At 44.8% G+C, this 27494-nt stretch overlaps 1 protein-coding gene across 3 annotated transcripts in view; it reads right to left on the bottom strand.

Moving 5' to 3' along the window:
• Nucleotides 1–6680: 6680 nt before the first annotated feature.
• The window catches only part of BARD1 (BRCA1 associated RING domain 1), a 58157-nt gene continuing 37343 nt past the window's right edge, over nucleotides 6681–27494 (bottom strand). The window contains exons 8-12 of one of the 3 annotated variants that reach the window (XR_008450336.1): nucleotides 25935–26064; nucleotides 24807–24899; nucleotides 13214–13311; nucleotides 10117–12537; nucleotides 6681–6878 (exon numbers count right to left, since the gene is read on the bottom strand). Coding sequence is in view for 2 of the 3 variants with exons in the window: in XM_054069550.1 (XP_053925525.1) it covers nucleotides 12208–12537; nucleotides 13214–13311; nucleotides 24807–24899; nucleotides 25935–26064 (651 nt within the window). In the remaining variant the exon portion in view is untranslated. Of the gene's footprint in view, nucleotides 6879–9858; nucleotides 12538–13213; nucleotides 13312–24806; nucleotides 24900–25934; nucleotides 26065–27494 lie in introns of those variants that run through there. The other 2 variants (XM_054069550.1, XM_054069551.1) reach the window with 2 other exon arrangements.

Raw genomic sequence — 27494 nt, forward strand, 5'->3', positions numbered from 1 at the left:
TGTTACATACTTGAAGTATGGGAATATGCGAAAGCTATCAAATGATTTCTTTGTTAATAAACTGCTACAGTAATTACCATTAGAATAGAAATGGAAAGATACGGATCAGAAATGGAAAGTTGTGAATGGTTTCTCATTAAGTGAAATTAAAGCACATGGGTTTTTTTTTCTTCTCTTGGCCTTGATTCTGTGACGTTTTGAACTCATATACCCAGAGCCGTTCGTGCACCCAGATTTCACCTTCAAGTCTGTGAACCTCCAGAAGAGGAGAACTTACCTGGAGAATCATAGAATCACCAGGTTGGAAAGGACCCATTGGATCATTGAGTCCAACCATTCCTAACACTCCCTAAACCATGTCCCTCAGCACTTCATCCACCCGTTCCTTAAACACCTCCAGGGAAGGCGACTCGACCCCCTCCCTGGGCAGCTGTTCCAGTGCCCCATGACTCTTTCCATGAAGAATTTTTTTCTGATATCCAGCCTGAACCTCCCCTGGCGGAGAAGAGTCAGCTAAGTCAAGGGCATGGGGCCATTGCATCTTGCAGAACTGAGCTCCACACGTGGTGGTAGACCATCCTGCAGCAGGTCAGTCTGCAATGGTCATCACAGAGGTGTTCACATAAGGGCACCAGTAAGACCAGTGCAGGTGTTCTCCATAAGCCACAGCATTTTAGTACCAGGCACGAGTCCTCAGTCTGAACAACAACATGGCACTGGGAAATAAAAGGGACAAGATTCAGAAATCAGGAGCTGCTGGATCACGGAACAGTGAGCACCTCCCATACAAGGACAGGCTGAGAGAGTTGGGGTTGCTCAGCCTGGAGACGAGAAGGCTCCCAGGAGATCTCATAGCGACCTTCCCGTACCTGAAGGGGCTGCAGGAAAGCTGGAGAGGGGCTGTTCAAAAAGGCTTGTGGGGATAGGACGAGGAGGAATGGGTATAAACTGGAGAGGGGCAGATTTAGACTGGACATAAGGAGGAATTTCCTCACTAAGAGAGTGGGGAGGCCCTGGCCCAGGTTGCCCAGAGAAACTGTGGCAGCCCCATCCCTGGAGGTGTTGAAGGCCACGTTGGATGGGCCTTGGGCAGCCTGATCCACTAGGAGGTGTCCCTTCCCACGGCAGGGGGGTTGGAACCGGATGATCTTTAAAGTTCCTTCCAACCCAAATGATTCTATGATTCCATGATCTTGCCCATACCATGTCTGCTGTGCTGCCCAGCCCCTTAGCGCCACCAGGGACGGACAGAGGGATGCCGTGGAGCATGGAGAATCTGGTTGGTTATGTGGAAGGACCTGGGGGAAACTGGAGACCTGAAGGTTGTGTCCTGGTTTGGGGAGGGGAAGAGAGCATGGAAAGACTGAGGGTAATGGTGTGGCTCTCCATTAAGGTCTTGGTGGGTGGCTCCAAAGGTGAGGGAGGTTCAGCTCATGCTGACTGCTCACCAATCACAAAGACAGCCAGCACTAGAGTATGGTGACCCAAATACTTATCTTCCAAAGGTCTGAGGTGCTAAATCATAAGGTTTCAGTCAAAGGACAAGGCAAGTTCTGAAAATCATAAATACATCAAAAGCCCTCTCTACCCCTCCTGCTCACTGCTCGAGGTCATCAGAGCAATTAATTTCTTCAGCAAAAAGCTTAACCTTGTCTAAAGTGCAGGTCAGAGAATGGAATGAGATACACTTAGGGCTCAGCTTTGCTCCAATTAGCAGGAGAGCAACTGTCACGTTGGCTTTGGGGCAAGGAGGGAGAAACCACCTTCTGCAGGTTGAGGAATAGTTGAGCTGTTAAATCCGGCTCAGCTGCCCCAACTACCCCAACATCGTTCCCACTTACCCTGCGTATAGTGGAGACAGCACACGGATGAAAGCACTTCTTCCTTCATGATGTAGGAGATGCAGAGCAAGTAGTCCAGTCCATGGAAAGAACAGGCTTCAAAACCCCCAAGTCTTTCTATGGAGAAAAGAAAAGTTCTGGAGGCTGGAAAACACCTGAAAGGTATCATCCAACATCTGCAAATCCTCCACTTTACCTGCAGTGCTTGCACAGGACAATATTAATAGCCCCACAGCGCTGTACATACAGAATTTCAAGTGCTTCCAGACCTAATGTATTTACTAAAATTGGTTGTCTTCTCCTAGCACATAAAGAAGGGGGGAAAAAAAAAGGCCTAATGGATGTACATTAACCTTTTGGTACTAGATTTCCCAGTACTCGCTACTAATGCAAAATCCATTAGAAGGAAATATCTGGGAACCATGGTGCGTAAACGTTATAATGCAGTGAATAAGTCTATGAGAATCTGGAGCACACATGGCAGGGACAGAGAGACCCATGCACAGGTGGTTGCAAATGCAAAACGATTAAAGGAGCTCTCTGATTCGCTTTGGGCAGAGAAACCTTGCAAAGAAAAATAAAAAAAAATGGGTTTGCAGAGGTGAAGATTTGGAAACTGAGCTTTGAAGCTGCCCCTTTGGCAGAAGAACTTTCTTGCTCGAAGACCAGAGCTTTGAAGAACCTGCAGAAACCTCTTCTGCTGCCACACAGACGCTCTTTCTGTCGTATCCTTCTCTTCCGTTGCGTACCTGCCTCTGCAAGCGTTGCCCAGCTCACTGGTGGAGACTGTGGTAAAGGAGATGAAAGGGCTTTGCTGGCTCCAACACTGCCTTTCACCATGGGCACTTGGCTGACGGGCAGCCCAACACCACTCTATACAGGCATGAGCCCCTTCCAAGTTCTCGTGCTGGTCTGGGCAGCACCAAAGCGATGATTTCCATCTTTTCAGTGCCTTTAATAGGAAAAGTAACGACTCGCTGCTTGCAGAAACACCACAAGGATGTGTTTTTCCAAGCGAAACACAGGCATCCTTCTGGGGGGGCATCACCGCAGCAGTATCTGTCTGGAAAAATCAACAGTTCAGTCCTCTGAGAAGGTACGGAAATGATTTTTATTTTTCAAGATCATCATTTTGGAGATGAAAGAAATGCCAGGAGCAGCCTGGGCACAGTGTGAAGCAGGAACAGAAAACGGGGGTGGTGACCGTGGCACTGAAGACACAAAACAGCCTCATTTGAGGATTTCTTCGCTTGCTGGGTGCTCAGCTTTGAAATTGTAACATTTAAGTGCTTTTCTTCCAGGGATATGAAGAGGAAGGGGAAAGAATGAGACGAGGAGAAGTTAATATTATTTAATACGCAAAGACAGCTTCAATAGTTACCTTAATGTGCACTAATTAGCTGTGGGAATACGCGACGCATCCCAAGGGCTGGTTATAGCCTCTCTCCCTGCTGCACTCAGGCGTGTTTTGTGACCACGATCAAATATTATAAAATGTACAAAGATTTATCACCTGTAGAGCACAGAAGGAAGGTGTGATTTAGCCTCCTTGGCAGTCACAGCTAACAGTTATCTTCCTAAAGCAGAAGAGGCCCTGGTGCGTGCAGTTTCATTTACCATCTGGAGCGAGCCAGAAGCCATCAGAACCAATCTGGGGCTTCTTACTGCTGCCAGGACAGGAGCTTGGACATCTCTCTCTGGGTGCTGGCGCTCCCAGTACTTTGCACAACTTGCAGCTCCCCATAAAACCTCTTCAGGTTGGACTCGATGACCCAGGGGGTCCCTTCCAACTTAGTGATTCTATGATTCTGGTCTCTGGTTGCCATCTCTGTCCTTTCCTCCAACTGAGAAGACCTTGAAGGACTAAGTGCAGGTACAATTGGGCAGACACCACCACTGCCTGGAAGGCAGCTTGCCCTTAGAATGGGATCCAGGATGAGAATCCTCATATCTTCACAATCTCCCGGCCGCATGGCTTCCTCTGGGGTGCAAACAGCACAGCACCTGGGGCAAACACGACCTAAGATCTTCCATCCAGGGCTCTCTACTGCTGTCTTGAGCATTCTCTGCTTAAACACAGAGCGAGGTGCATATTTTTTTGGCTTTCTAGGATTGCAGCTTGCTGTTTGCAAGGAGAAAGTGAGTGAGGACTTTGGACCTTTGTGTTTGTGAAGAACGTTCTCTCTTTCTGCTCACGCGCTGCCACTTCTTTGCTCGTGCCTGTGGTGCAAGTGCCGTCTCCAATGTAAGAGTTCACGCTGGTCTCATCCAGAGCTGCTAATACCTTGCCTGGTCCTAGGTAGGAGCTGTGGTTCCTTCTGACTTGGGGGCTTTCTAGAACTTGCCCTTTGGATGGCACGTGCCACAACCGTAGCATCCCAACCTGTAGGAGCTGCTGCATCTGATCACCTATTCCTTTACACGTGAATTTGGGGGCTTCACTTTCAAAAACCCAGAGCTCCATTTCGCATTCACGATCTGTCTTTGCAGTCCAAATCCAGTTTAAAGTACCTGAGCTCAAATAAAGTAAAAATTCATGGCTGTCTCCAAACGTGGTCCCTGCCGACAGCTGACTAAGTAGTGCTCGCTGTGCCTGTCGCTTTTTCACCCAGATACTGTTAGGACCGACCTGCTTCCCAGCACAAGAATCAGGCTTCGTGCTCAAACACGTGTGTCCTGTAATGAGGAAATAAAAGCAAAGTTATGGGATTTCCTGGGATGGGACAAATGCAGGTGGAATGCAACAAGAATCATAGAATGATTTGGGTGGGAAGGGACCTCAAAGGCCATCCAGTTTCACACTCCCCTGCCATAGGCAGGGACACCTCCCACTGGATCAGGGGCTCCAAGCCTCATCCAACCTGGCCTTGAACCCCTCCAGGGATGGGGCAGCCACCACTGCTCTGGGCAACCTGGGCCAGGGCCTCCCCACCCTCACAGCAAAACTTTTCTTGCTAAGGTCTCCACTCAATCTCCCCTCTTTCAGCTTAAAACCGTTCCCCCTCATCCTGTCCCTGCACCCCCTGATCAAGAGCCCCTCCCCAGCTTTCCTGGAGCCCCTTTCAGTGCTGGAAGCTGCTCTAAGGTCACCCCGCAGCCTTCTCTTCTCCAGGCTGAACAGCCCCAACTCTCCCAGCATGTGGTCGTATCAGAGGTGCTCCGGCCCTCAGGTGATCTCCATGGCCTCCTCATTTCCACGCCCTTCCTGATGATGGAAGAGTCCTCAACATCCACAGAGCCTGGTAGCTTGCCTTGCCCATGGGACCAGCTGTGTGCTACCCTCACCCAGGCTACAGGGTAGGCTGAGGGCTGCACCCCGCTCCCTGGGCAAGTCTGGTGTCCTGCCATGTGTGGGAGAGCAACCACAAGACACGAGTTAGCTCTGGATACCCCATTCCTGAGCCACAGATCACAGGAACATCTCATTCAGTGTAAGCAGTTTCTCCATCTCTCATTATCGAGTCAAAGTTGAGCTCATCAAGCAGCTTTTCCTAAAACAGAAGGCAACATTCCATGCGAACCCTTGAAAGAGTCCACAAAAAGACATGCATAGTAAGAACCAAATGCTTATTCCAGGCTGTTCCTGGATATTTTTACCATGTTGTTCAACAGGTACCCAGCAAGCAAAGAACCAGACACCAAAAGACTTGTGCGGTGGGTGGATTAAGCTGAGGGAACATCTGCCTCTGATTTTTTCAGTTAAACAAAACCGTGAATTTTAATTTAATAAAAAAACCTTCAGCCTATAACCACAGATAAAATCGTTCATGCTTGGCTGAGTTTAAAACCACAACCTGGCACCTCTTCAGCAGCGCATTAGAGAGCCGAGGGTAGAAAATCTTCCCAGTTTGACACACGCAGCTGCTGGGAATCAACTGCTGAGAGCAGGGATGAAGCATTGCATCGCGCCCAGGCTACGGGAGGAAAGCACGGGGAGGTCACAGGCAATATTTACATTAATATAAGTATTTACGTTTATATTAGTATTTACATTAATATAAGTATTGTTCATGCAGGGTCTTTAGAGCACCTGTTTTAAATCCAGGTTGCATCAGCGACCTGATTATAAAGTCAACCCGAAGGAGTTCAGCCCAGAGTGCAGCCTGGCATTACACAGCATAAAATAAATATAGGAGGAAAAAAAAAAGATCCCACACTGCAGACTTACTGAATTAAACATCATTGTGGCTAACACAATCAATACAGCATTGATTGCGTGAGCCGTATTAATATTTAATTCAATTAAAAGCTCCCCCCTAATTTATTTATTTATTTATTTAAAAATGTTCTTCCGAATCTCTTATGCTGCAGAAAAGAAGTTGAATTCTGCGATGGACCATGAATTCCAGAAGGACTCAAACTATAGGTAATGGTGGTTTCCCAGCTGTTCAAGATTGTGGAATGGAAGCAGGAGAGACCACTTCCCTGGTCAGGTTGCTGCTAGCACCCAGTACAAACCCTGCAGGGAGGCTGGGATGGCCTCAAGGAGATGTGGAATGCACGGGTGTGTAGGGCAATCCGAAAAAACTCCCTTCAGAGGCTTTCGTACCGGAGCGGAGCCGCAGCTGATCTCTGTCACACGAGGCAGTCTCACCCTGTTCCTCTACAACCAAATACATTTTGACTTCACTGAGAACCATCATTTTGCTAAACTAGCAGGAAACTAACTCAGCCTCACACTAACTAAAGAAATAACTAAGTTTTTATCAGTTCAGCAGGCTGAGCAAGGCAGCGCATCCCCATTTTATGTATATTTTGATCCCCTTTCTCACCAGGTATTTGTTCTGCATATGAGCTTGTGATTCTGCCCTTCTACTCTGCTCTCATGAGACCTCACCTGGAGCCCTGCATCCAGTTCTGGAGTCCTCAGCACAAGGGGGACGTGGAGCTGTTAGAGCAGGTCCAGAGGAGGCCACTGAGATGATCTGAGGGCTGGAGCACCTCTGCTGTGAGGACACGCTGAGGATTGGTGTTGTTCAGCCTGGAGAAGAGAAGGCTCTGAGGAGACCTTAGAGCAGCTTCCAGGACTGAAAGGGGCTGCAGGAAAGATAAGAAGGGGCTTTTGATCAGGGAAGGCAGGGACAGGACAAGGGGGAAGGGTTTGAAGATGAAAAAGGGGTGATTTAGATGAGATCTTAGGAAGAAATGTGAGGGTAGGAAGGCCCTGGCCCAGGTTGCCCAGAGCAGTGGTGGCTGCCCCATCCCTGGAGGGGTTCAAGGCCAGGTTGGATGGGGCTTGGAGCCCCTGATCCAGTGGGAGGTGGATCTGGATGGGCTTTGAGCTCCCTTCCAACCCAAACTATTCTACGATTCAATGATTCTAAGGTCAGCACAGCGTGTGTTCACACAACCCTTCTCATGGCACATGGTTAACTCCTCCCCAACGGGATGCACAAAGCTTCCCACATCCACTGGGGCCAGACATCGCAACCACCGCCGCAGAACACACCCGGGAGTACCAGCCATCCCCTCACCTGCCGCTGCCTCGGCACCTCCGCCTGGGGAATGACCCCAGGGCCTCCAACATACGGCGGGAGCCGACAGTTCTCTGCTACTTCATCAAAGCAGCCCTGCTGCCAGGAGCTAAATTAAAGCACAGAAAATGCATTTTCTCCATAGGGGTAAAAAGAAGAAAGGTGGGAACCTTCTTCCCCTTCCTCCATCCGATTACACACAAAAAAGCGCTTCTGCTTTTAAGGGCAATTTAACACTAGTTAAACTACCGTTAATTTAAATCAAACAAGTCTGAAAAGATAGAACATGCTGTGCTGCTATTAAAAGCAGCTGAATCTTCATTTGTTCCACCCGAGACGCTCCTGCCCATCTCGCAGCCAATGCTATCTGGCTGCCCAAAGACCTCCTTCTGTCGTTTTTAAATTGATGTTTAAGCCTACTTTGTTGGCTTTTGCAACACAGTGCAATCTGCTTTGGTATCAGAGAAAGATTCAAGAAAGATTCAAGCCTACCCATCACGCTTTTTTTCTTGCAAAGTATGGGAGAAAACCAGACAAAGCACAAGGGGGCTAAGATCGATTAATCTGACATCAAATTCACCCCCTTCCCAAGAGCAAAACCAGGCGGTCCTCCAGCACTGAAGTACAAAATACCTTAAGGAGGGGAAAAAAAAGAAGAGCTTTGCTCTCCCATAGACCTGTTCTCAACAAGATCATAGAATCATAGAGTCACCAGGTTGGGAAAGACCCACTGGATCATTGAGTCCAACCATTCCTAAGACTCCCTTAAACCATGTCCCTAAGCACTTCATCCACCCACTAGGGTTGAGTCCCCCCACCCCGATGCCGGGGATCTCGAGGTGCTGCTCTCCAGGCTCTGCTGGCAGCTCAGCCGATGCACCAGACAGGCCAGAACAGACGTTCCTGCCCAGCAGCTCCACTGGCACTGCAGCACTGGCAGCTATAAACCCATTTTTCCCCTTCCCTCTAGTGCCCCGACAGTAAAGCCAGCCTGGGTGAATTGGAAGCAGCACTGAAAGTACGGTCGGGGGGAAGATGATCCCTACTTTTCCACATTTTCCCCCAATAACACACACCAATGCATAGTTTTACAGCACTCTGCGGCTTCTATGCAGGTGATCTTTGCCCTGAACAGAGAGTATTTGCAACAGTTCCGCTAGCCGAAGTGCCAATCTGCTGGAAGAACTGCTCCAAACTAAGTTTGGCCTTGGATTAAGACACTGGACCTAGGCTGGGAATACAACCAGCTTCCGTCCCCCACCTAGAATTGTTCCCTCCCTTGAGTTATTTCCCTTCAGTGGCTCTTGCTCCTTCTATAGCTGACCATGACTCACTTTGTGATGGGTCTCCCGCAGCTCAGAAGCTTGTGACAGAGCAGAAGAGAGGGGCTTTACCTCAAGCCTAGCGAAGGCTGTGTAGAAGCCAGCTGAGCAAAGTGCTTGCTGACATTCTTCTTCTCAGAGATGCAAGACTTCGCACCCTCCCACGCTTGTTACTCATTCGGAAGAAGACTCCGAGACCCTGAGCACCTCCCAAGTGTGCCAATCCGTCTATGAGACCAAAAGCAGGTACCGCTGTGACGTATTATTCATTTGCCTGCTCTTTCCTTAAAACACTGCCGAGATAACGCAACATCCATCTCTCTTGAGTTGCTCTGGTAAGTTCTTTCTTTTGGGCCACTCACTTCTACCTGAGAAAAGTCACTTCTGAGTATCTCCAATAACAAATGAATCCTCAAAATTCAGCAACAGAGAACAGATTTTATCTTGTAGCCAGGAGAAAGTCCAAGGAGAACTACCGATATTTTAGGGATATAAAAAAACCTATGAGATCTTTGAAAACGACTAACCAGGTAGAGGTAGAAACAGCCAAAAGTATGAGCCATCCAAAGGCTATATTCCCCGGGACCTACCCAGGACAGCGATGCAAGGAAGCAACCTTCATACTCACAATTATCTTTCACTTCAATACACAGAAACCAAACCCCACACAAAACAAACCAAGCAAACCACAAAAGGCAAAGCAAATAAACAAAGCAGCCAGGCTTCATATATCCCCCCTTAGATCTAACGGCCGTTCCAAAGGATTACACGGTATTTATTACAATTTTTTTTGTCCATACTCTCTTAGCCCCGTTAAAGTGATGTCACTGAACCCCAGACGTTGCTACGGAAAGAATTTATCCGGGATGCCTGATAACAAATTCATAATGAGATAAACAGAGAAGTTTCACGGGAAGCTGCCTGAAAATCATTAACTTTTCTGAGATTTACAGCACTTTTAAGGTATTAACTACAAGATTAATAAGCACATCTATAACTGAGCTTTCACCTCTTCAGTTGCCCCAGTCACCAGTGCACATTAAGCAGAACGCTAATACAAATTCATGTCACAGGTAAGATTCTTTACTAACCTTTAACAGATTCTCTTTGATGAGCTCATCCACTCCCTGCTTCAGACCATGCCAAAACATACAGCACCCAAACCGGTTTTCGGTGCCACAATCCCGCTTACACTGCATGAAATCCCCTCTGTTTCGAGCCTGCCTCCTCCCAGCTCCCTTTAACGCACTTCAGACTGGAAGAGACGATGAGAAACGATCCCTACCATATGACACCTGATTTTATATCCTTGCTTTCACGAGCCAAAATCCATCCAAGGGATTAAGGGACTTGATTTATCCTTAGGACAAGATGTTTTTTAGACCTGATTTATCAAGTGCTGTCCCTCCGCTTTTAGTGATTAGCAAAGGTGGATTGAGCAGGGTCTGTGTCACTGACCTCTGGCTTTGGTGGGCTTACCTACTGCTCCAGTTGCGTTCGACACCTGCTGCTATTCTGGCGCCAAAGTCTACTCCCAGCAGTTCTATTTAAGTCTACATAAGTTGATCACACTCAAACTCCAAATTCCCGAGGAGACCTGAAGGAAACGGGCCAGAGTTTATAGCAAGTGCACTTCACTGAGAAGGATAAGCGAGGAATAAGACCTTAGGAAAAGTTCAGAGTCTGGCTTAAAATAAATGAATCAATGGCAGTTTTCTAGCAGTTTCTTTTCAGCTGCCAAGGAACAATGCCTCTTAAAACCTTGTAAATCTGCTGCCTCTGCTTTCAGTCACAGGACAGGATTACCGATGGGCCAAATTTCTTCTTGGTACACAGCAGGAAAGCTTCATCCTGAAGACCTTTGCTGAGATGCACTGCTACTGTTGCGAAGCATATTGCATTAGGTATATTGATGTGCTATGAAATGCCAAGCTAAAATGTGCTCCAATTGTTAAAATAAATGAGCGAGTCCACGTAGTATCGACTCGGTGCCTGTTTATCTGCACAAAAACCCAAGCCACGTTCATCCCACGGGTTGTTCCGTTTATTAATGAGCCTTGCATTTTTGCTCGCTTGCGCAAACGTGCAAGAACTGCATTTAGTGAAGAGCAATGATTCAGTTGAGCCGAAGTGATAGATGAAGATACTCCAGTGACTGAAGGCTAGAGGATGCTACTGAAAACTGTACCTGTTGTACTCGACGGGTAAAGTTCTAAGAGTTCTACAGAGCGTATTGAAAACTGCCACAGGCTCTCCAATGGCAACGGTTACCAAAAGCAGCTGTCTCTTACATTGAAGAGCTCTCTTTGCAGGTGGATATTCAATCTTCCCAGCGCTATCGAGTCCGCAGCAAAGCGTTTACATTTCCATTTACCTGTGGAGATACACATGGACAATGTACTTATGCTGCAGCTAAGCTCATGCAATAAGACACTCCAATCTCACAGGCACCAGAAGTTTTATTATTACAAGCGATACCAAGGCAAACACAAGCAGCTTTGTTTTATCCCGCAGCCACCATTCTCGTATCTTATTACAAGACACCATTTTAAGATTATGAATTCACAAGCCAAGGCAATACAAACGATGCCAGACATCACACAAGAGTGAAGAAGTAGGAGCCTGACAATAACTTATGATCAATTACAAAAACTGAATTACTAATTTATTGTAACAAATATGAAGGAATCAAATATTGCTCCAATGCTGAAGTAAAATAGGGCAAAGTGAGGCATTAATTCTTTCGCAATCATTAATTTTTTTTCACTTAAGTAACCATGATAGCAACCATCCGTACGTATATTTTTGATTTTAATAAGTTAATAAGCATCCTGATGCTTAGAAACCTTCAGAAAAATAGAATCAAATTTGAGTTACACAATTGCAAGTACGAAAGAGGACAGAAGTGAACAAAGTATTACTTTGCTACAAATAACGGATTTTAGACCATGATTTTTTAAAGACAGCGTTGTCTCCTTTCAAATTAATCCAGGCCATTAGCTCTACCTCAATTTTTCGCCAAGCTTACCCCATGCCAAGAATTTCCTGCAAAACCCAGTTGTAAGAAGTCACAAGAAACACCACACGAGAGGTCTGCGCAGGCAAATGCCTCTGTGCAAAGAGTCCTTTTCTTAAAAAGTACAAATTCTGGCCTGCCTGGGACATCTTGACACACACAGTAGATCCTTGTTAATAGATATTAAACAGAAAAGAAACAGAATGAAGCTCTACCACTTAAGAAGAGCTGGTTTAAATCAAGAATGCACAAGGTTTCATTTTGCAAAATCTTGGTTACAAAATGTCAGTGATTATTACGCTTAAGCTGAATGCAAAAATAAAGGACACGAAACCACCCGAGGCACTTTTTTCAATGCAGTACATTTATCTCCCTCCTCCATTCTAAGTTCATTTATCCCAGCGTATCAGTGATCTTAGTAACTCACTTAAAATGGTCAAAGCTCTTCTGTATTCCTGAGCGCAAAACATAAATCACGTTTCAGGCCAGTGTTTACCAGAGTGCTCCAGCTGCTCAAAATTCAGCACAAAACCTCGCTCACGAGACACTGACATTCACTTTACCGGCAGGAGCTGAAACGACATCACACAGTCTATCAGCCAGCTGGAGGGAGCCATCCAAACTTTGCCTTGACGAACCTTCTCCGGTTTGAATTTAGAAGACGTGTCGTAGATTACATACTGAGTGCAAAACCTCTGGTCGGAAGCAGATTCGGCGTGGTAAGCCACCGTGTTGATGGTCTGCGTCACATCGCTGTCTGGTTTTGGTTGCCTAAGCAGAATCTGTCCTCCTGCTGCTTTGACCAAGTCCACGAGATCAGCCTTCTGGTGATGCTTGAAAGATCCCAAAAAGTAGAAGTAGCATCCGTCAAATAAGTTGGGCAGCTAAGCAGAAGGGGGAAAAAAAAATGTAAAAATAGAGGACTTCACAACTCAGCACGCAGGAAAAAAAGGCTAAATGAGCAATCAGTGCCTATAAAAAATACAATTTAGAATAACCAACGCTGGAAGCTAAAACAGTAACGTAACACGTAAGGTGGTAAGTATGGCAATCAAGAAAAGCTTGCTTACATGGTAAATTCTTATGTTTAAATATTTGCCAGCACAACAGGGTTTAACTATGAGCTAGGAATATTTACAGCTACCGCTAAAATACACATAACGAACTCCTCCAGCGTCACCCAGAAATTAACTCAGTCAACTACAGAAGTGGCCCTAAATGGAAACAAGAAATAATAAAAACATTTTTATTTCGGCTTTCAGATAGTTTCAACTAGGCTCTAAAGCTGAGCAGAGAGGGCCACTTCCTATCCCGCGCAGCTTCTTCCCTGAATGTCACACAACATTCGCTCTGACAAGGTTACAGCAACACATCCGCTAATAGAGACAAATGACAGCTTTATGGGCGTTCGCGGTTCTTGCGATCACCTTGCACATAATCAAATTTCTGTACAAGACCACATTAAAATTTTACATCTCCTGCACCTGCGCACGTGGCAAAGGGCAAAACTGCATGAACCAAAGGTCATTAAGATAATCTGTCTCAAGCAATAAAACCCACCAGCTGTTCTCTGTTGAGCCGGCCTCGTCGCGGGCCACCTTGGATTTCATACTTCTCCTCTTGTTCACGTACAGAGGTCCGTAGACAGGCTTGTACCCCTACAAAAACCACAGGAAGACAGACATAGATTAGAGATCCCATGTTTTAAGAGGCTTGTGTATCATGCAAGACCTCATCTGGAGTACTGTGTCCACTTCTGGAATCCTCAACATAAGAAAGAAATGGAGCTGTTGGAACGGGTCCAAAGAAGGCTACAAAGATGATCGGAGCACCTTCTATATGAGGACAGACTGAGAGAGTTGGGGTTGTTCAGCTTGGAGAAGACTCTGAGGAGACCTCACAGTGACCTTCCAGTAGCTGAAGGGGCTACAAGAAAGCTGGAGAAGGACTATTCATAAAGGTGTGTGGTGATAGGATCCGGGGAATGGGTATAAACTGGAGAGGGGCAGATTTAGACTGGACAGAAGGAGGAAATTCTTCACCATGAGAGTGGTGAGGCCCTGGAACAGGTTGCGCAGGGACGTCGTGGCTGCCCCATCCCTGGAGATGGTCAAGGCAAGGTTGGATGGGGCTTTGAGCAACCTGAGCCAGTGGGAGGTGTCCCTGCCCATGGCAGGGGGTTGGAACTGGATGATCTTTAAGGTCCCTTCCAACCCAAACTATTCTATGGTTCTATGATTTTAGGGACTAGAGTCGCACTAAAATAAAAGGACTACTCACGAGGCACAAGATAGCATCAAAACTTGTGTGCTTTAGCAATTTGCTTTCAAACTTGAAAAAACGCACATCAGTGGTTGAAGATGCAAGTTAGATGGAGAGAAGCAATATCACGCTCCAATCAGCGCTGTAAACACTAGGAATTATTAGCTTTTCCTCTTATCCACTAAAGGTCAACCACTTACTGTCAAATGTCAAATTGCTGATCATTTGGAAGCTCGGAGCCAGTGTGTAGATCCAACTCCGCAGTTATGGAATGGAAGCAATTGCCTGATAAAGAGCAATTACAAAGCAAGCACAAAGCTGTTTCCAAACAGCTATGGCCTCAAATAACAAATCAGATGGGATTTTAAGGTCTCCAAGATCAGCACAAACTGGAGATTTATGCTAGGGTTTAACAGTGGCATTCATTTTTGTTACCAGTGCTGCATAATGAGATTGTCTTTCAGAGTCGATGTGTTTCTACCTTGTTTTAAGGCTAGTTATTTTTTCCAATATGGAATGCGCTGATGCTAATGTATTGCTAACATCAGTTAAACACACTACCTGACCTCGCTTTGGGAAGAGAAATTGCTGTGGTCACCCATTCGAGGATGGAATGCTTTCTCTACACAGACGTTGCACCCATTAATAAAAATTACCCGAGAAAGAAAGTTTGCAAAGCTGATTTTGAGAACCATTCCATGAGGATTTACAGTGTTGTCAAGGTTGGAACTTTTAAAGTAGCACCTCACTCCTTGCACAAGGTTTCTTACGCGGGCAACTTATTTCTACCCTGCAAACACGAAACCCACAGGATTCAAAAAGACTCTTACAAATGAAAGAAAATCAGAAGTAAAATGTGAGGGCTTGTGCCTAAAAAGGATGGTACCAAGGTGCTCACGGATCTGGTTTAGTAGTGGGAAGGTATGGTTGGACTCGATCTCAAGGGTCCCTTCCAACCAAGTGATTCTATGATTATTCTATTACTCTGCCAAGTCCTCCAAGGAATCTGCCTGCCTCAGAGTTTCTTGTCATAGGTCATGACAATCCTCCAGCACAGCAAGGAGACAGACTCATCTACCTGCGTCCTGCTTTCATTACATCTATAATAACCAGAAGATACACGTCTTTCCTTGCAAAAAACACAAGCAGAGCATTTGTCCAGCCAGCAGCTGCGTGATCGGCGTTCTCATCAACTTCAACTTTTCTTTACGAGGCAGAATCAGAACAAATCTGTGTCAGAGCAATTTGTGGCACAAAACCTCTGTATTCCTGATAAGACAAAAAGCCCTGAAGATAAGTTCTCAGTGCCCAGATGTTTCTCTTTGACATAAATATGTTAAGAGGCAACACTGTTAGGCCGACACACACACACAAACACATCCCCCCTTGCGGATCAACAGGTTCTGTATGTTTCTTTGGTGATGAAAAAGCAACACATTTTCAATTCCCAAACATATTTTTCATGCAAGATGCAGAAGCAGAACTGGCTCTGACTCGTGGGTCTTATCACATTTGGTAGATAAGAACAAATGCTTCTTGGAACCACTGTGCTCCGGGACATTTCAAGCGGTCACATCTAACACTTTGTCTATGTGCAGGTAGAGAAAGAGGTAAGAGGCATTGGAATCCTCAAGCTCAGAAGAGGTGGTGCTTCAGGCTTTAGCGTACTTCATGGCATCTTATCACCAACAGCACAACTGATTTGGAGTAAGAGCATCTCTTGGAAAGAGACAAGACAGGTTATCAGTGAAAGGAGAGCCGTAGGCACAAGGAAATGAGAGAAACAGCATGTCACGTGTCATCAGAATCATGGCCTAGCTATACGTTCAGAAAACCGATGCCGTTAGCCATGGATGTTTGAGGAAGGTGCTTCCAACTGTAAGGTGAACAGTCAAGGAATATCCACACAGAGGGGAAGGCTTCGTAACTTAAATGGGAAGGTAAAATCATTTAAGGTGATAGAGACCAGTACGTCCTTTAACTGCAGACTTCTTTCAGACTGATTTCCTCCCAAGTTACTCATTTCTCTTCCACAACACTAGAAAGAGATTTTGTATTAGAGAATTAAAAGATTCACACACCATAATATAAAAAGAAGTCAGTGAAAAAAAAAAAAGGGACACATCCCCCTGTTCTCACATTTGAGATAAAATGACAGAGGGCCCGAGCTGTGTTTCTACCTAACCCATTATGCATTTGTCTGAACAAAAGGTTCATATTTGCCTGTTCTTTTTCCCCTTCTCCACACAAAACTTGGTGTCAAGTCACTTGCTCCTACATCACCAATTTTAACCACATCATTCTCAGACGCAGCGACTCCAACTGGATGCACAATCAAAGTGAGGTTCTCCAAGACAGTACGATCAGTTTGGGTTGCGTTGCCGTGTCATTTGGAAGCACCAGGCATGTACAAGCTTTAACCATTCTTCTAATAGATGGTAGGACCACCACAAGGTGACCTTATGCTAAAACCCCCTGGATTTCACAGAATCATAGAATCGCTTGGTTGGAAAAGACCTTTGAGATCATCGAGTTCAACCGTACCTGTCCACTACTACACCATATCCCTGAGCAAGGGATGCAAATGTGAGATTAAAGCATACTCCAACCCTTCCAAGGTTTTTTGTGGGTTTTTTTTTTTACAGCTAGGGATTTTATTTTGACAATTGAGTGCTAAGCTGAGCTCACACAGTAAAGCCCAGGTCTTTTTCTTGAGTAGGCATTACTAATTTTAAAGCTGCTAACGTGTACAGGTGGCTGGATAACATGACAGTTCCCTTTTAATAGTCTCTCCACTGGACTGAGACTCATCCTGATTAAGAGGATGTATAAAAGGAAATAAAATTCCATGCTGTGCTCGAAGGTATATCACTCCACTACTTGCAGAGACATTTCCAGAAGCTCTGCTGACCTTAGAGCACTCCTGTCTAAGAGAGGTGATACAGTGTCCTTTGACTTCAAGCAGAAGCCATGTTATATTGATTCCCAGAACTCCTGAGATTATAGTCTCGTTTGTTCAGCACTGTACCGAAAAGCCACCAGTGCGAACTTGATGCCAAAATACTGGGCAGAAGAATGGACTGAAAAGAATTGCAATTACCCTAATTAAAAAGTGACCGGGACACCACTACCAATACTGTGCTACCTCCTTTCTGAAATCACAGAACGGTTTGGATTGGAAGGGACCTCAAACCCATCCAGTCCCATCCCTGCCATGGGCAGGGACACCTCCCACTGGATCAGGGGCTCCAAGCCCCATCCAACCTGGCCTGGAACCCCTCCAGGGATGGGGCAGCCACCACTGCTCCGGGCAACCTGGGCCAGGGCCTTACCACCCTCACAGCAAAACGTTTCTGCTTAAATTCTCATCTCAATCTCTCCTCTTTCAGACTAACACCATTCCCTACTTGCCCTTTCCCTGCCCTCCCTGACCAAGAGCCCCTCCCCAGCTTTCCTGGAGCCCCTTTCAGGACCAGAAGTTGCTCTAAGGTCTCCCCACAGCCATCTCTTCTCCAGGCTGACTAACTCCAACTCTCTCAGCCTGTCCTCATATGGGAGGTGCTCCAGCCCTCCGATCATCTTTGTGGCCTTAAATCAAGAGGGACATCTTAATGCTCACACGAAATACCTTTAGATTAGGACTGAATCTTGGAAGGACAAGGACATCCTTAAAGAAGGTGTTTGAAAATGCAGTTAAAAGTGAAGTTTTGGAGGACACCTGTAACTTTAGGAGAGGGCAGAGATCAGGGTTACGTTGTTTTCCTTCCCAATCTTCAGTTATTTCTTGATACTACTGCCAATAAGAGCTGTGGACCTTCTAAGTCTGAGGCTCACCAAGTTAATTCATTTACCGCATTCTCTTCCCTAAGGAGAGAGGGTGATTATTGCAACTAAGCTTTTTAATGGCCCTTTAGCTTAATCACGGTAGCCGGATCAATCACCCACAAAAGGGTAAGACTTGTACCAAGGCAAGTGGCATTTTTCCCTTTCAAAGGGCGCAGAACTGTTTTGCGATGCCCAGTTCCAGCGTGCGAGCACTCGTTATTAAAGCTTGCCTTGAAGACCGTACTGGGGCAAGACTGCATGTGCAAACTGGTCCCACAAGGTTCTTCCCTAGAAATATAGACCATTAGAACTTTAAAAGCCTCTTAAATCGCTGATTTCGCACTTGCGATTTGTACATATAAACAAGATCATTTGCACTGAATTCTAGCAAAAATCAAGCCTGCATTAAAGTCCCTAGGAAATATTGCAGAAAAAGGTTTTAACTTAATAAAACCGCATTTTAGCTTGCTGCTTCCACATTTGGCAAGGATAATACCGCTCATTTTTTTTCCCCTCATTAGCAAGATCGGCAAAGCATCACTGCTTATGCTGATGCTTATTACTCGACTGAACAGCTGCCCCTACCTTCTCACCATCCAGGATATAAGGAGCGAGAAGGTTAAAAGGGCATCTGCTCTAACAATATCGTTAATTGGCCTTTGATACAGCTGTAGCTACTGGTACCGGAACTAAAGAAATCATTATTTGCAAAATTTAAGATCAGAGCCCTCTAATCCTTATTCACGTGTGCGTTATTGGTTTATAATGCAACCGACTCCATCAGCAAAAACTATTTAAGCTGGATGAAGCACAAAAAGAACCGGTTGCCAGGAACAAGTTGTAATCACCCACCGATACCCAGGGGTGGCTCTCAGTAACTCAATTAGTCTTAGAGGAGTTTTGTTGGATTTGCATTAATAAAGCAAAGAGCAGAGGTTAGTCCCAAAAAATCTCTTAGAACAGCTAGAACCAATTTAGAAATGCATGATAGCAACAAAGAAGATAAAGTACTGCACATCCAAGATCTAGTAGAACTTCCTCAGCTCAACGTGTGCTGGGTTTTAAGACTTATGTGCAGACTGAGCCAAGCTTGATGAGATTATTTTCCTAGAAAAGGAAGAAAACTGGACTGAGAGAAAGCCCGAGAGGAATTTGGCATGGCTAGCTTCAATTTGCTTCCATCAACAGCATTTCTGGTCTGTGCTACAGCAGAGAAAAGAATTTTCATACTCTTATATGCTTAAAAAGTAACTTGAGAATAACGGATTTTCATGGGGTGAGGTAGATATCTCATTTGGTGAAACAAGAGCAGCCCATTTTTCCAACACATGGAAACGACACAAGATGCTGCAGAGACTAAAGATTCAAGAACGGTAGTTAACGAGTCAGTCCAGGTGATATTTATTAAACATGATGGAACAGATGCTCAGGAATCCTTAAACACCAATTCCTAGGAGCGTGGAGCATGTGATATGAAAATCATTACCTCACTTATAACCCCAAGCCTCTTATCTTCCTGAAGAAACCACTATTTGCCTCGGCTGTTTTCCGGATTGATCCAAGTGACTGCTCCTGTGGTGCACAGGTCAGGTTAAATTCCATCGAAGTGCTCATCCTCCAGAGCCCCTCACATGCTTTTAAATAAAAGAGGTAATATTTCCTATCCTTTCCCATACAACAGGCTTCCTTTATGCAATGTTTTCTTCAAACCAAAAGCCAATTAGAGCAATAGGACTCTCTAAGCGTGAAAACCTGAGTACCTGATGACATAGAGGAGAACAGAGGGAGCAGTGGAAGAAGGGTTTCCTTTTCCTCTAGACCTTATTTCACACCAGCCAGCTTCCTAGCTCTGCAGACAAAGGCCACATTTAAGCCATTCTCACCCCCGTTTTCACCTCTGCAAACACCAGAAGGTCCACAGTCCAAGTCTGTGCCAACTTTGAAACAAACCCATCTCCCTGATCCTTTCCAGAAGAGGCAGGCACTGCGGGAGCACAGAAGTTCAAGCCTGCTTGATGGGAAACATCCCCCTCAGCTGTGTACGTACAATTATGCCCATCAGATATTCCCACCACCTCCCACCAAGCTGTGAGCCCTTCTGTACAAGGAGGCAGTTGAAGCCTCCGCTACAAAACAAGCATGAAACTCCAATGATTAAGTTTGGAGCTGTTTTAAGGAAGGAGGGCTTTGATGAGTCCCGGCCTGTTATCCAGAAGATGTTTACGCACAGCAGAGAGACGGTCCAGCCCGAGAAGCAGACAGCTTTGTACTTCTCTTGCCTAACAGCCTCAACAAGGATGGGCGCATCGCTTCAAGAAATTCAAAAAGCCCTTTTCGCCTTGAAATGTCAGTCATGCAATCCCTTAGGCTTTTCCAGTCAACCCCCAACGCCCCAAGCCCTTAACAAAAAAAACCAGGGTGGTTTTGCATTCTTTTAAATGAGTGGAGCTGCAGCTCCACGTAAGGAAAATAGAGGAAAGGAATAAGCAATCGGATGCTTACGATTCCGCCAGATCCTTCTCTGCAAAGACTGACACAAGCGTGTTTCATTGCCTATCGTTACCGAGATCATTTTTCATTCCCTGCTTTAACAGATGACAATCAGTTTAAGAAAAAAAATTTAAAAAAACCAAGCTGAAAAGCTATTAAAGGCTTCTGCTGGTTTTAATTACACTATTCTATGCTCTACAAAAAGAAGAGAGGAAACACAATGATGCTCGAATCTTTGTCTCAGCCTACTTGCAGAATAATGATATGCTACTTTGTGCCCTATTACCGTCCCAGAAATAATGAAGGCAATAAAATAATGAAACCAACGGAAGATATGGCCAAGGGCAAGGAGCACAGTGAGAGTGTCTCAATTGAATTCCATGCTGCTTTGGGAGTGGATATATTGCTGACAGTGTAGTACACATGGCAAATACGGAACTGCAACTGGTAAGGGGAATTCTTTCTTCTGTGAATATCTAATATTACCCAGTGGCGACATCTTTTCAGCCTCATCTTCTACCTGGAGACAACAGGGAAAGCCAAAACTGAAGATACATCTTTACATCTTGGGCTGCATCAAAAGAACCGTGGCCAGCAGGGTGAGGGAGGGGATTCTGCCGCTCTATTCCGCTTTTGTGAGACCTCAGCTGGAGTATTGTGTCCAATTCTGGAATCCTCAACATAAGAAGCGTATGGAGCTGCTGCAACGAGTCCTGAGGAAGCTACAAAGATGATCCAAGAGCTGGAGAACCTCCCATATGAGGACAGGCTGAGAGAGTTGGGCTTGTTCAGCCTGGAGAAGAGAAGGCTCAGGGAGACCTTCCAGCTTCCAGCACTGAAAGGGGGCTACAAGAAAGCTGGGGAGGGAGGATGTAGTGATAGGATGAGGGGGAATGGCTCTAAATTGGAGAGGTGAAGATTTAGATTAGACATTAGGAGGAATTTCTTCACAAGGAGGGTGGGGAGGCCCTGGCCCAGGTTGCCCAGAGCAGTGGTGGCTGCCCCATCCCTGGAGGGGTTCAAGGCCAGGTTGGATGGGTCTTGGAGCCCCTGATCCAGTGGGAGGTGCCCCTGCCCATGGTGGAGGGTTGGAATTAGGTGATCTTTAAGGTTCCTTCCAATTCAAACTGTTCTATGATTCTATGATTAATTCTAAATCTTGGCTCTTGGATACTTCCAGGCCTTACATTTAGCTCAAACTCCACGGGAAAATTCTACTACTTCGCTAGTGACACTGAGGGATGCTCTGTCTGCTTGTACAGGCACACACTGATGGGAACACAGAATTATACAACACAGAATTATACAAGAGAATGAAATTTCTTTTTATTAGAGAAACACGAGCCTGAAAGCAAGCCGTAATGGACGAGTTAATGGAAGAAATAGACTCTTAAATGAAACAGTTTTTTGCAAGCATGCAATGATTTTTTAAGAAGTGATATCATTATGAGTAGGTTATAAATATAATTTCAGAAATATCAGTCAAACGCACCTTCCCTTGTAGTTAAAAACCCAAATACTCACTTCTGCACAGTCAGCATTTCATTAAGTGCTACACTGAGCTTTGTTTTTTCAAATATTTCAATGAAGTTTTTGAACATGAATTTACTTTAAGTGAATGGTTTGGAACAGCAGCTCCTTCAATTTATTCGCAGTGGCTTTGACAGAAGTAAACCAGAATATGCACACACTTTTGGAAGTTTATTTGCATCACATCTAAGGAAACTTATCCAAATAGAAGTCAAAAAGCCCACAATAAATAAAGAGAGAAATTACGGAAAAGAAAAGCAAAGACTTTTTTTTCCTAGACAAATGTTCCATCAGCAGGAGTCCCATTATTTGTTATAATAATCTTTAACTTGTAATGACTCTGAAGAAGACTAATAACAGACTGGTGGGAACAGATGGAGTGGTGCTGTTAATTATAGGCACTTAGCTGCATCAGACCCCATGAGTTATTACTAACATTTCCCACTAGGGAGGAGAATCACTCGCTTTTAAGTAGTATGTTGCTTACTAAGCTGGGAGCATTAGCAGTCAGGATTGCACTAATCAGTACTAACGACATAAAATAAAACTCAGCTGCAAACACAAAAATATGAAAATAGTCCCTCAATATCCCCTCTCCTCCATTTTATTTATTTTTTTTCTGTGACAATCACTTCAAAGTCTAAAAGTCCTTCTACGAAGATTGAAACGCAGGTCTCACTAATAAAATCTCCCTACCACTCAGCTGAAGAAAGCTACCAACCTTTACCAGCAATATTAGTTTTCTAAACACCTGACTAGCAAAAAGTTAAAATGAAATAAGGAAAACCATCCAGACATATATTATAGAAGGTGTGCAGACATCCTTAATCGTGCAGAGCCAAGAACCTGTCAAGCGAATCACTGCCCAAGCAGATGATTCAGTCTTAGTTAAGCAGGAGGAGGCCCTGCACACACCTTTCCAATCATAGAATAGTTTGGGTTGGAAGGGACCTTAAAGATTATCCGGTTCCGACCCCCCTGCCATGGGCAGGGACACCTCCCACTGGATCAGGCTGCCCAGAGATCCAACCTGGCCTTGAACACCTCCAGGGATGGGGCAGCCACCACTGCTCTGGGCACCCTGGGCCAGTTCCTCATCGCTCTCATGGTGAAGAAATTCCTCCTAATGTCTAACTTATATCTGCCCCTCTCCAGTTTATACCCGTTCCCCCTCGTCCTATCACCACAAGCCTTTATGAACAGTCCCTCTTCAGCTTTCTTGTAGCCCCTTCAGGTACTGGAAGGTCGATATAAGACCTCCTGGGAGCCTTCTCTTCTCCAGGCTGAACAAGCCTGGAGAATCACACAACCCAAACACACTTCCAAGCCCTCTAAGATTCCTGCTGCATTCCCACCTCCAAAGAGGAAGCAATCTCCTTTCTGCTTACCAACAAAATGCCTGGAGGTTATTAAATCCATCTGCTTGCTTAAGCAGAAGCGGTATTTCTCCACGCTATATATTCAACAAAAAGCTACTGTAAGAACCACGGCGCGAAGACAACACAATGTTTTCCTTTTGCTGATGCATACAGGGCTGCAAACAGAAGCCACTGTTGGTGTTGTAGAAAACATTTCTGAGGAGACATTAATTCAACAGAGCCTTTAAATAAAAAAAACCAACATGGAACGAATCCAGTGACTATCTGGAAGCCAAACAAACACTGAGAAAGAGTCCAATGTTCAAGGAGTCTGACGACGCGCTGTTTGAAAAACTAATATGCACCTTTAGAAGCTTTAAGCAGTGTCTTCACAAATATTAGTGACTGGAATATTTAGACCACGAAAGAATCTTTATATTCTGATGTTTAGTCACACAGTAGAAAACTAGAAGGAAATTTGTCTGTGAGTTTGGCGTGGATAATTAACTCATTTGTAGCGTACTTATTAGCTGAAAGGACTTAGCCATAAAGGTCAAGGGGAAGAAGATGGCTTTTACAACTACTGTGAACGCAGATATTAAGAAATACACCGGAAAGAATGAACTTAAACAGAATTAGGGTTCTAAGTCCACAAACCAGCTATACAGCAAGGCACGCGCTGTCTAAACTAATTACAGGTCGCATAAAAGGTGACTTCAAGACAGCTATTTGTACGCTAAGGGAAAGGTATTCAAGTGATCTTGGAGGTCACTGTTCTAGTTGAGCATTTCAGCCTGCAGGGCTCGTGTGTACAGAAATGGGTATTGGGTATTAATATGAGGTCTGACTAGGCCTGTGACTGCAAAGAGCCTGACAGCTTTCTCAACAAACGGAGACCTTTCTATTAAAGTACAAACAGGGGTGATGGTCAGTTGACAGCATAACTTTCGTTAGAAGTTGTAACTTTCAGCGGATCTCAGTTTATATGTAAATAGGCAACCCTTTACCTTCCTACTAACCTTGGTCACACCCCCAGGCAAGCAAAAGTTTGTTATTAATTTCAACGGAAGCTTATACTAATTTAACACATTCCTTCCTCCTCTCCCATGATATTTCCCATAGTCCTCCAAATCACTGAACCATAGAATTGTTTGATTGGAAAAGACCTCTGAGATCATCGAGTTCAACTGTACCCGTCCACTACTAAACGAGATCTCTGAGCATCTCATCTACCTGTCTTTTAACCACCTCCCTGGGCAGCCTCTGCCAGGGCCCGAGAACCCTTTTGGTGAACAAATTTTTTCCTGATATCCAATGTGAAGCTGCCCTGGCGCAACATGAGGCCATTTCCTCTCATCCTATCACCCGTCACTTGGGAGAAGAGACCAGCACCCACCTCGCTACAACAATCACTCTTAACGTAGCAATGAAGAAAGTCAGTCCCCACAGACACATACGGTACGACCTACTCAATACATCTAATAATGAAACGCTCACATTCGCCAAGGAAGGAGCGGTTGTATTTAATTAAATCTCTTGACATTCAGGAGATAAAAACCAAAGCCCTCACGCTTTATGTTAAGTCAGTATTGATATTAGGGCAGTTGGAGGAAAAGACAACTTTCTCTAGAATCACATTACAATTTCTGGTTCAAAAGCCTCAGGAATCCGATATATTTGATACTTACATTCAAACTTGAGGACCCAACATCCAGTTAGAACGGCCATCATACATTTGACGGTTCTTGGCATCGGAGCATCAGGGATAACAAGATGAGTTACTAGGAGAAAGATTACATCAGTAGAACTAAAAGCACATAAAAATCAGAACTACGCCTGGCTGAAAAGCAATCAATCACCATTTAAAGAATAAATAGGCTATAATAATTTATCAACCCCTCTTTCCAGCACAAGTATTTGATTTTGGAGACTAAGATATGGGTAAGTACAAAATGCTATTAGAAATATTGTGGGTTTCAACGTATACTTGCTGCGAAAAGTCACATTTTTATAGTTCTGAGCTCACACTTAAATCTTCAAAGGAGGCTCCAGTTTATAGGACAGTATTTTTTTCAGTCCTTTTAAAGTTACATTAAACTCTGACAGGAATCTTGCTATGGGATCTCACTGCTTTAACAGAAAGGTAAGAAAATTCAACACTCAATTCTGGAGTAGTAATCAGGGTGTGAGAGATGGCAGGGGAAAATGACCTTAGCATTTCTCTCATAAGCGGGAGAAGCAGCACTCCAAAGAAAAACTAATAGGAGCGATTAAGACAATGTCAAGCCCCTAAAAAAGGAACAACACAACACCCCCCAATCGCCCAAGCCCCATAATTCACCTCCCTCATCTCAACAAAGAACGACATTTGAAGGAAGGTGGTGTGTGAGAAGAAATTGGTCAACTTTTAGCCAGTGATGTTCTAAAGGTGTTGTGATGTTTCTAAAGGCACCATCTGTCCAAAACTCACTTCTGGAAAATAAAATCTTTACATGATGCCTGATATGAGCAGAGACCTTGAAGTTTGTAAAAGAAGCGGAAAGAGAAGAGGTCTCTGAGGAGGACTTATGGATTTTAAATAACAGATAATAAATATACTGTCAAGCTGTAGCTCCCCTAGAAGTCTCCTGCCTCAGCAACCAGGCAGGCTTTAAACCTGTTTACACGACACTCCATCCCTCCACTTTGGCTATAATTCAGGGATTTCAGAAACTGCGCTTATTAGGAACAACAAAAAAACCTGACGCAGCTAAAGGAGAAAGCGCAGAACTGTAGTTATTACATGTGAAGAGAGACGTTTCCAGAAGACCACGTACCTTTGCTGTTAAATTCAGTGCACCGTTGAGCCTTCAGAACCGTGGCGAGATTGTTCAGCAGTTTCTGCTGCTGGGAACTAAGGTTGCTCCCCAGTACACCAAGAGGTCCGTCTCTTGGCTGGCTCAGCACCTGCATGAACAGAAAACCCTACAATAAGCCGAATCCTTGGGGACATAAAGAAAGCAACTAATTTGCTTGACAGCTTTGTTTAATAAAGAATAAGCATTTTGAGAAACAACCCATGGCGAGTTTAGTGGATGGGGTCCATAAATAAATCTCTATATAACAAACCATCCGTAGAGGAAAAAAACTTGACATTAGAGGTCCTTCACTTTGCTTCTGCATGGTACTGATACAGCTCGTGCATCAGTCTTTCCTCCCTTGCTGTTTTTTATTTAAAGACACCGGTGCGCACACACGTAGCTGGTTGAACGTTGTGCAAACAGCCTTGTTGACTGCAGCGGTGAAGGGCAAAATCAATTCACAATAAAGTAGTAACGCCTCCTGCTTTTAGCAAAGTGTTACCAACAGACGCGCTGCCAATACGATGAGTAACCTACAGAATTTACACCTGCCCTTAAATACATAAGAAAAAGCCCCTAATACATTGCCCTGTCAGTAATTAATGCTTTATTTTTTTTTTTATATGGATACTAAATGCACACTAAGAGGAGCTGCTCGCTCAGGTTTTACGCTGGCAAGGATGCAAGTCTTCAGCTTCTGGATCTTCGCAAGGACTCCCAGATTCCATACTACAGACGTATCTTTGAGATCTCCTTCCCCTAAAGCCTCGGGCTTTGCATCGAGCCATCCATACGAGCCAGTAACCATCCACCGGCACACGCTCATCCCAAAGCAAACAGAGATACTGAGCGTTTTGGTTGCGACAGAAGAGCTGCATCTTGTATTTGCTACAGGTGGAAGGAACAGTCATATCCTCCCAATTTTGCTCCAACAGATTACTTTTGGCTGATGGGTTGCTTATAATCTCAATGAGAAGGGATCATGAACAGGCTATAAAGTCTGGAGTGGACTAGGAAAGCCTGTATCAGCCAGGTCAGTTTAACCATCATTTATTAGGAATATCCTATTAGGAAGCACAAAGCATTTCATACCACAGTAACTTGTTGAGTCCGAATAACCTGGCAAAAAGAAGGGAAAAACAAAAACCTCAAAATAATCTCCCAAACCCAGTTTTTGACTACTGATATCTTCATTGTTGGGCAAAGGACACTATTGGAAGAACCTTTTAAAGGTACACAAAAAGCACCTGATGCAAAGAATGTGGCTGCTTTCAGGCAGTTTGGCAAGCAGAAGAAACTTAAATCTGCAGAAAACCAATGACAATAGCAAAGTTCAATCGACAGTACTTCAGGACAGTGTTTGGTCTCCTATAATAAAACTGAACTGCAAGAAATCACCTTTGTTTTCCCAGATAAATTTATGATGACACAGAATACCACAGCTTGTGAGTGTCCTACATACATTCCAGAAATATTGAGCACCCTGATCCAGTGGGAGGTGTCCCTGCCCATGGCAGGGGGTTGGAACTGGATGAT

The sequence above is a fragment of the Cuculus canorus genome, chromosome 6 (assembly GCF_017976375.1).
Source record: "Cuculus canorus isolate bCucCan1 chromosome 6, bCucCan1.pri, whole genome shotgun sequence".
NCBI lineage: Eukaryota > Metazoa > Chordata > Aves > Cuculiformes > Cuculidae > Cuculus > Cuculus canorus.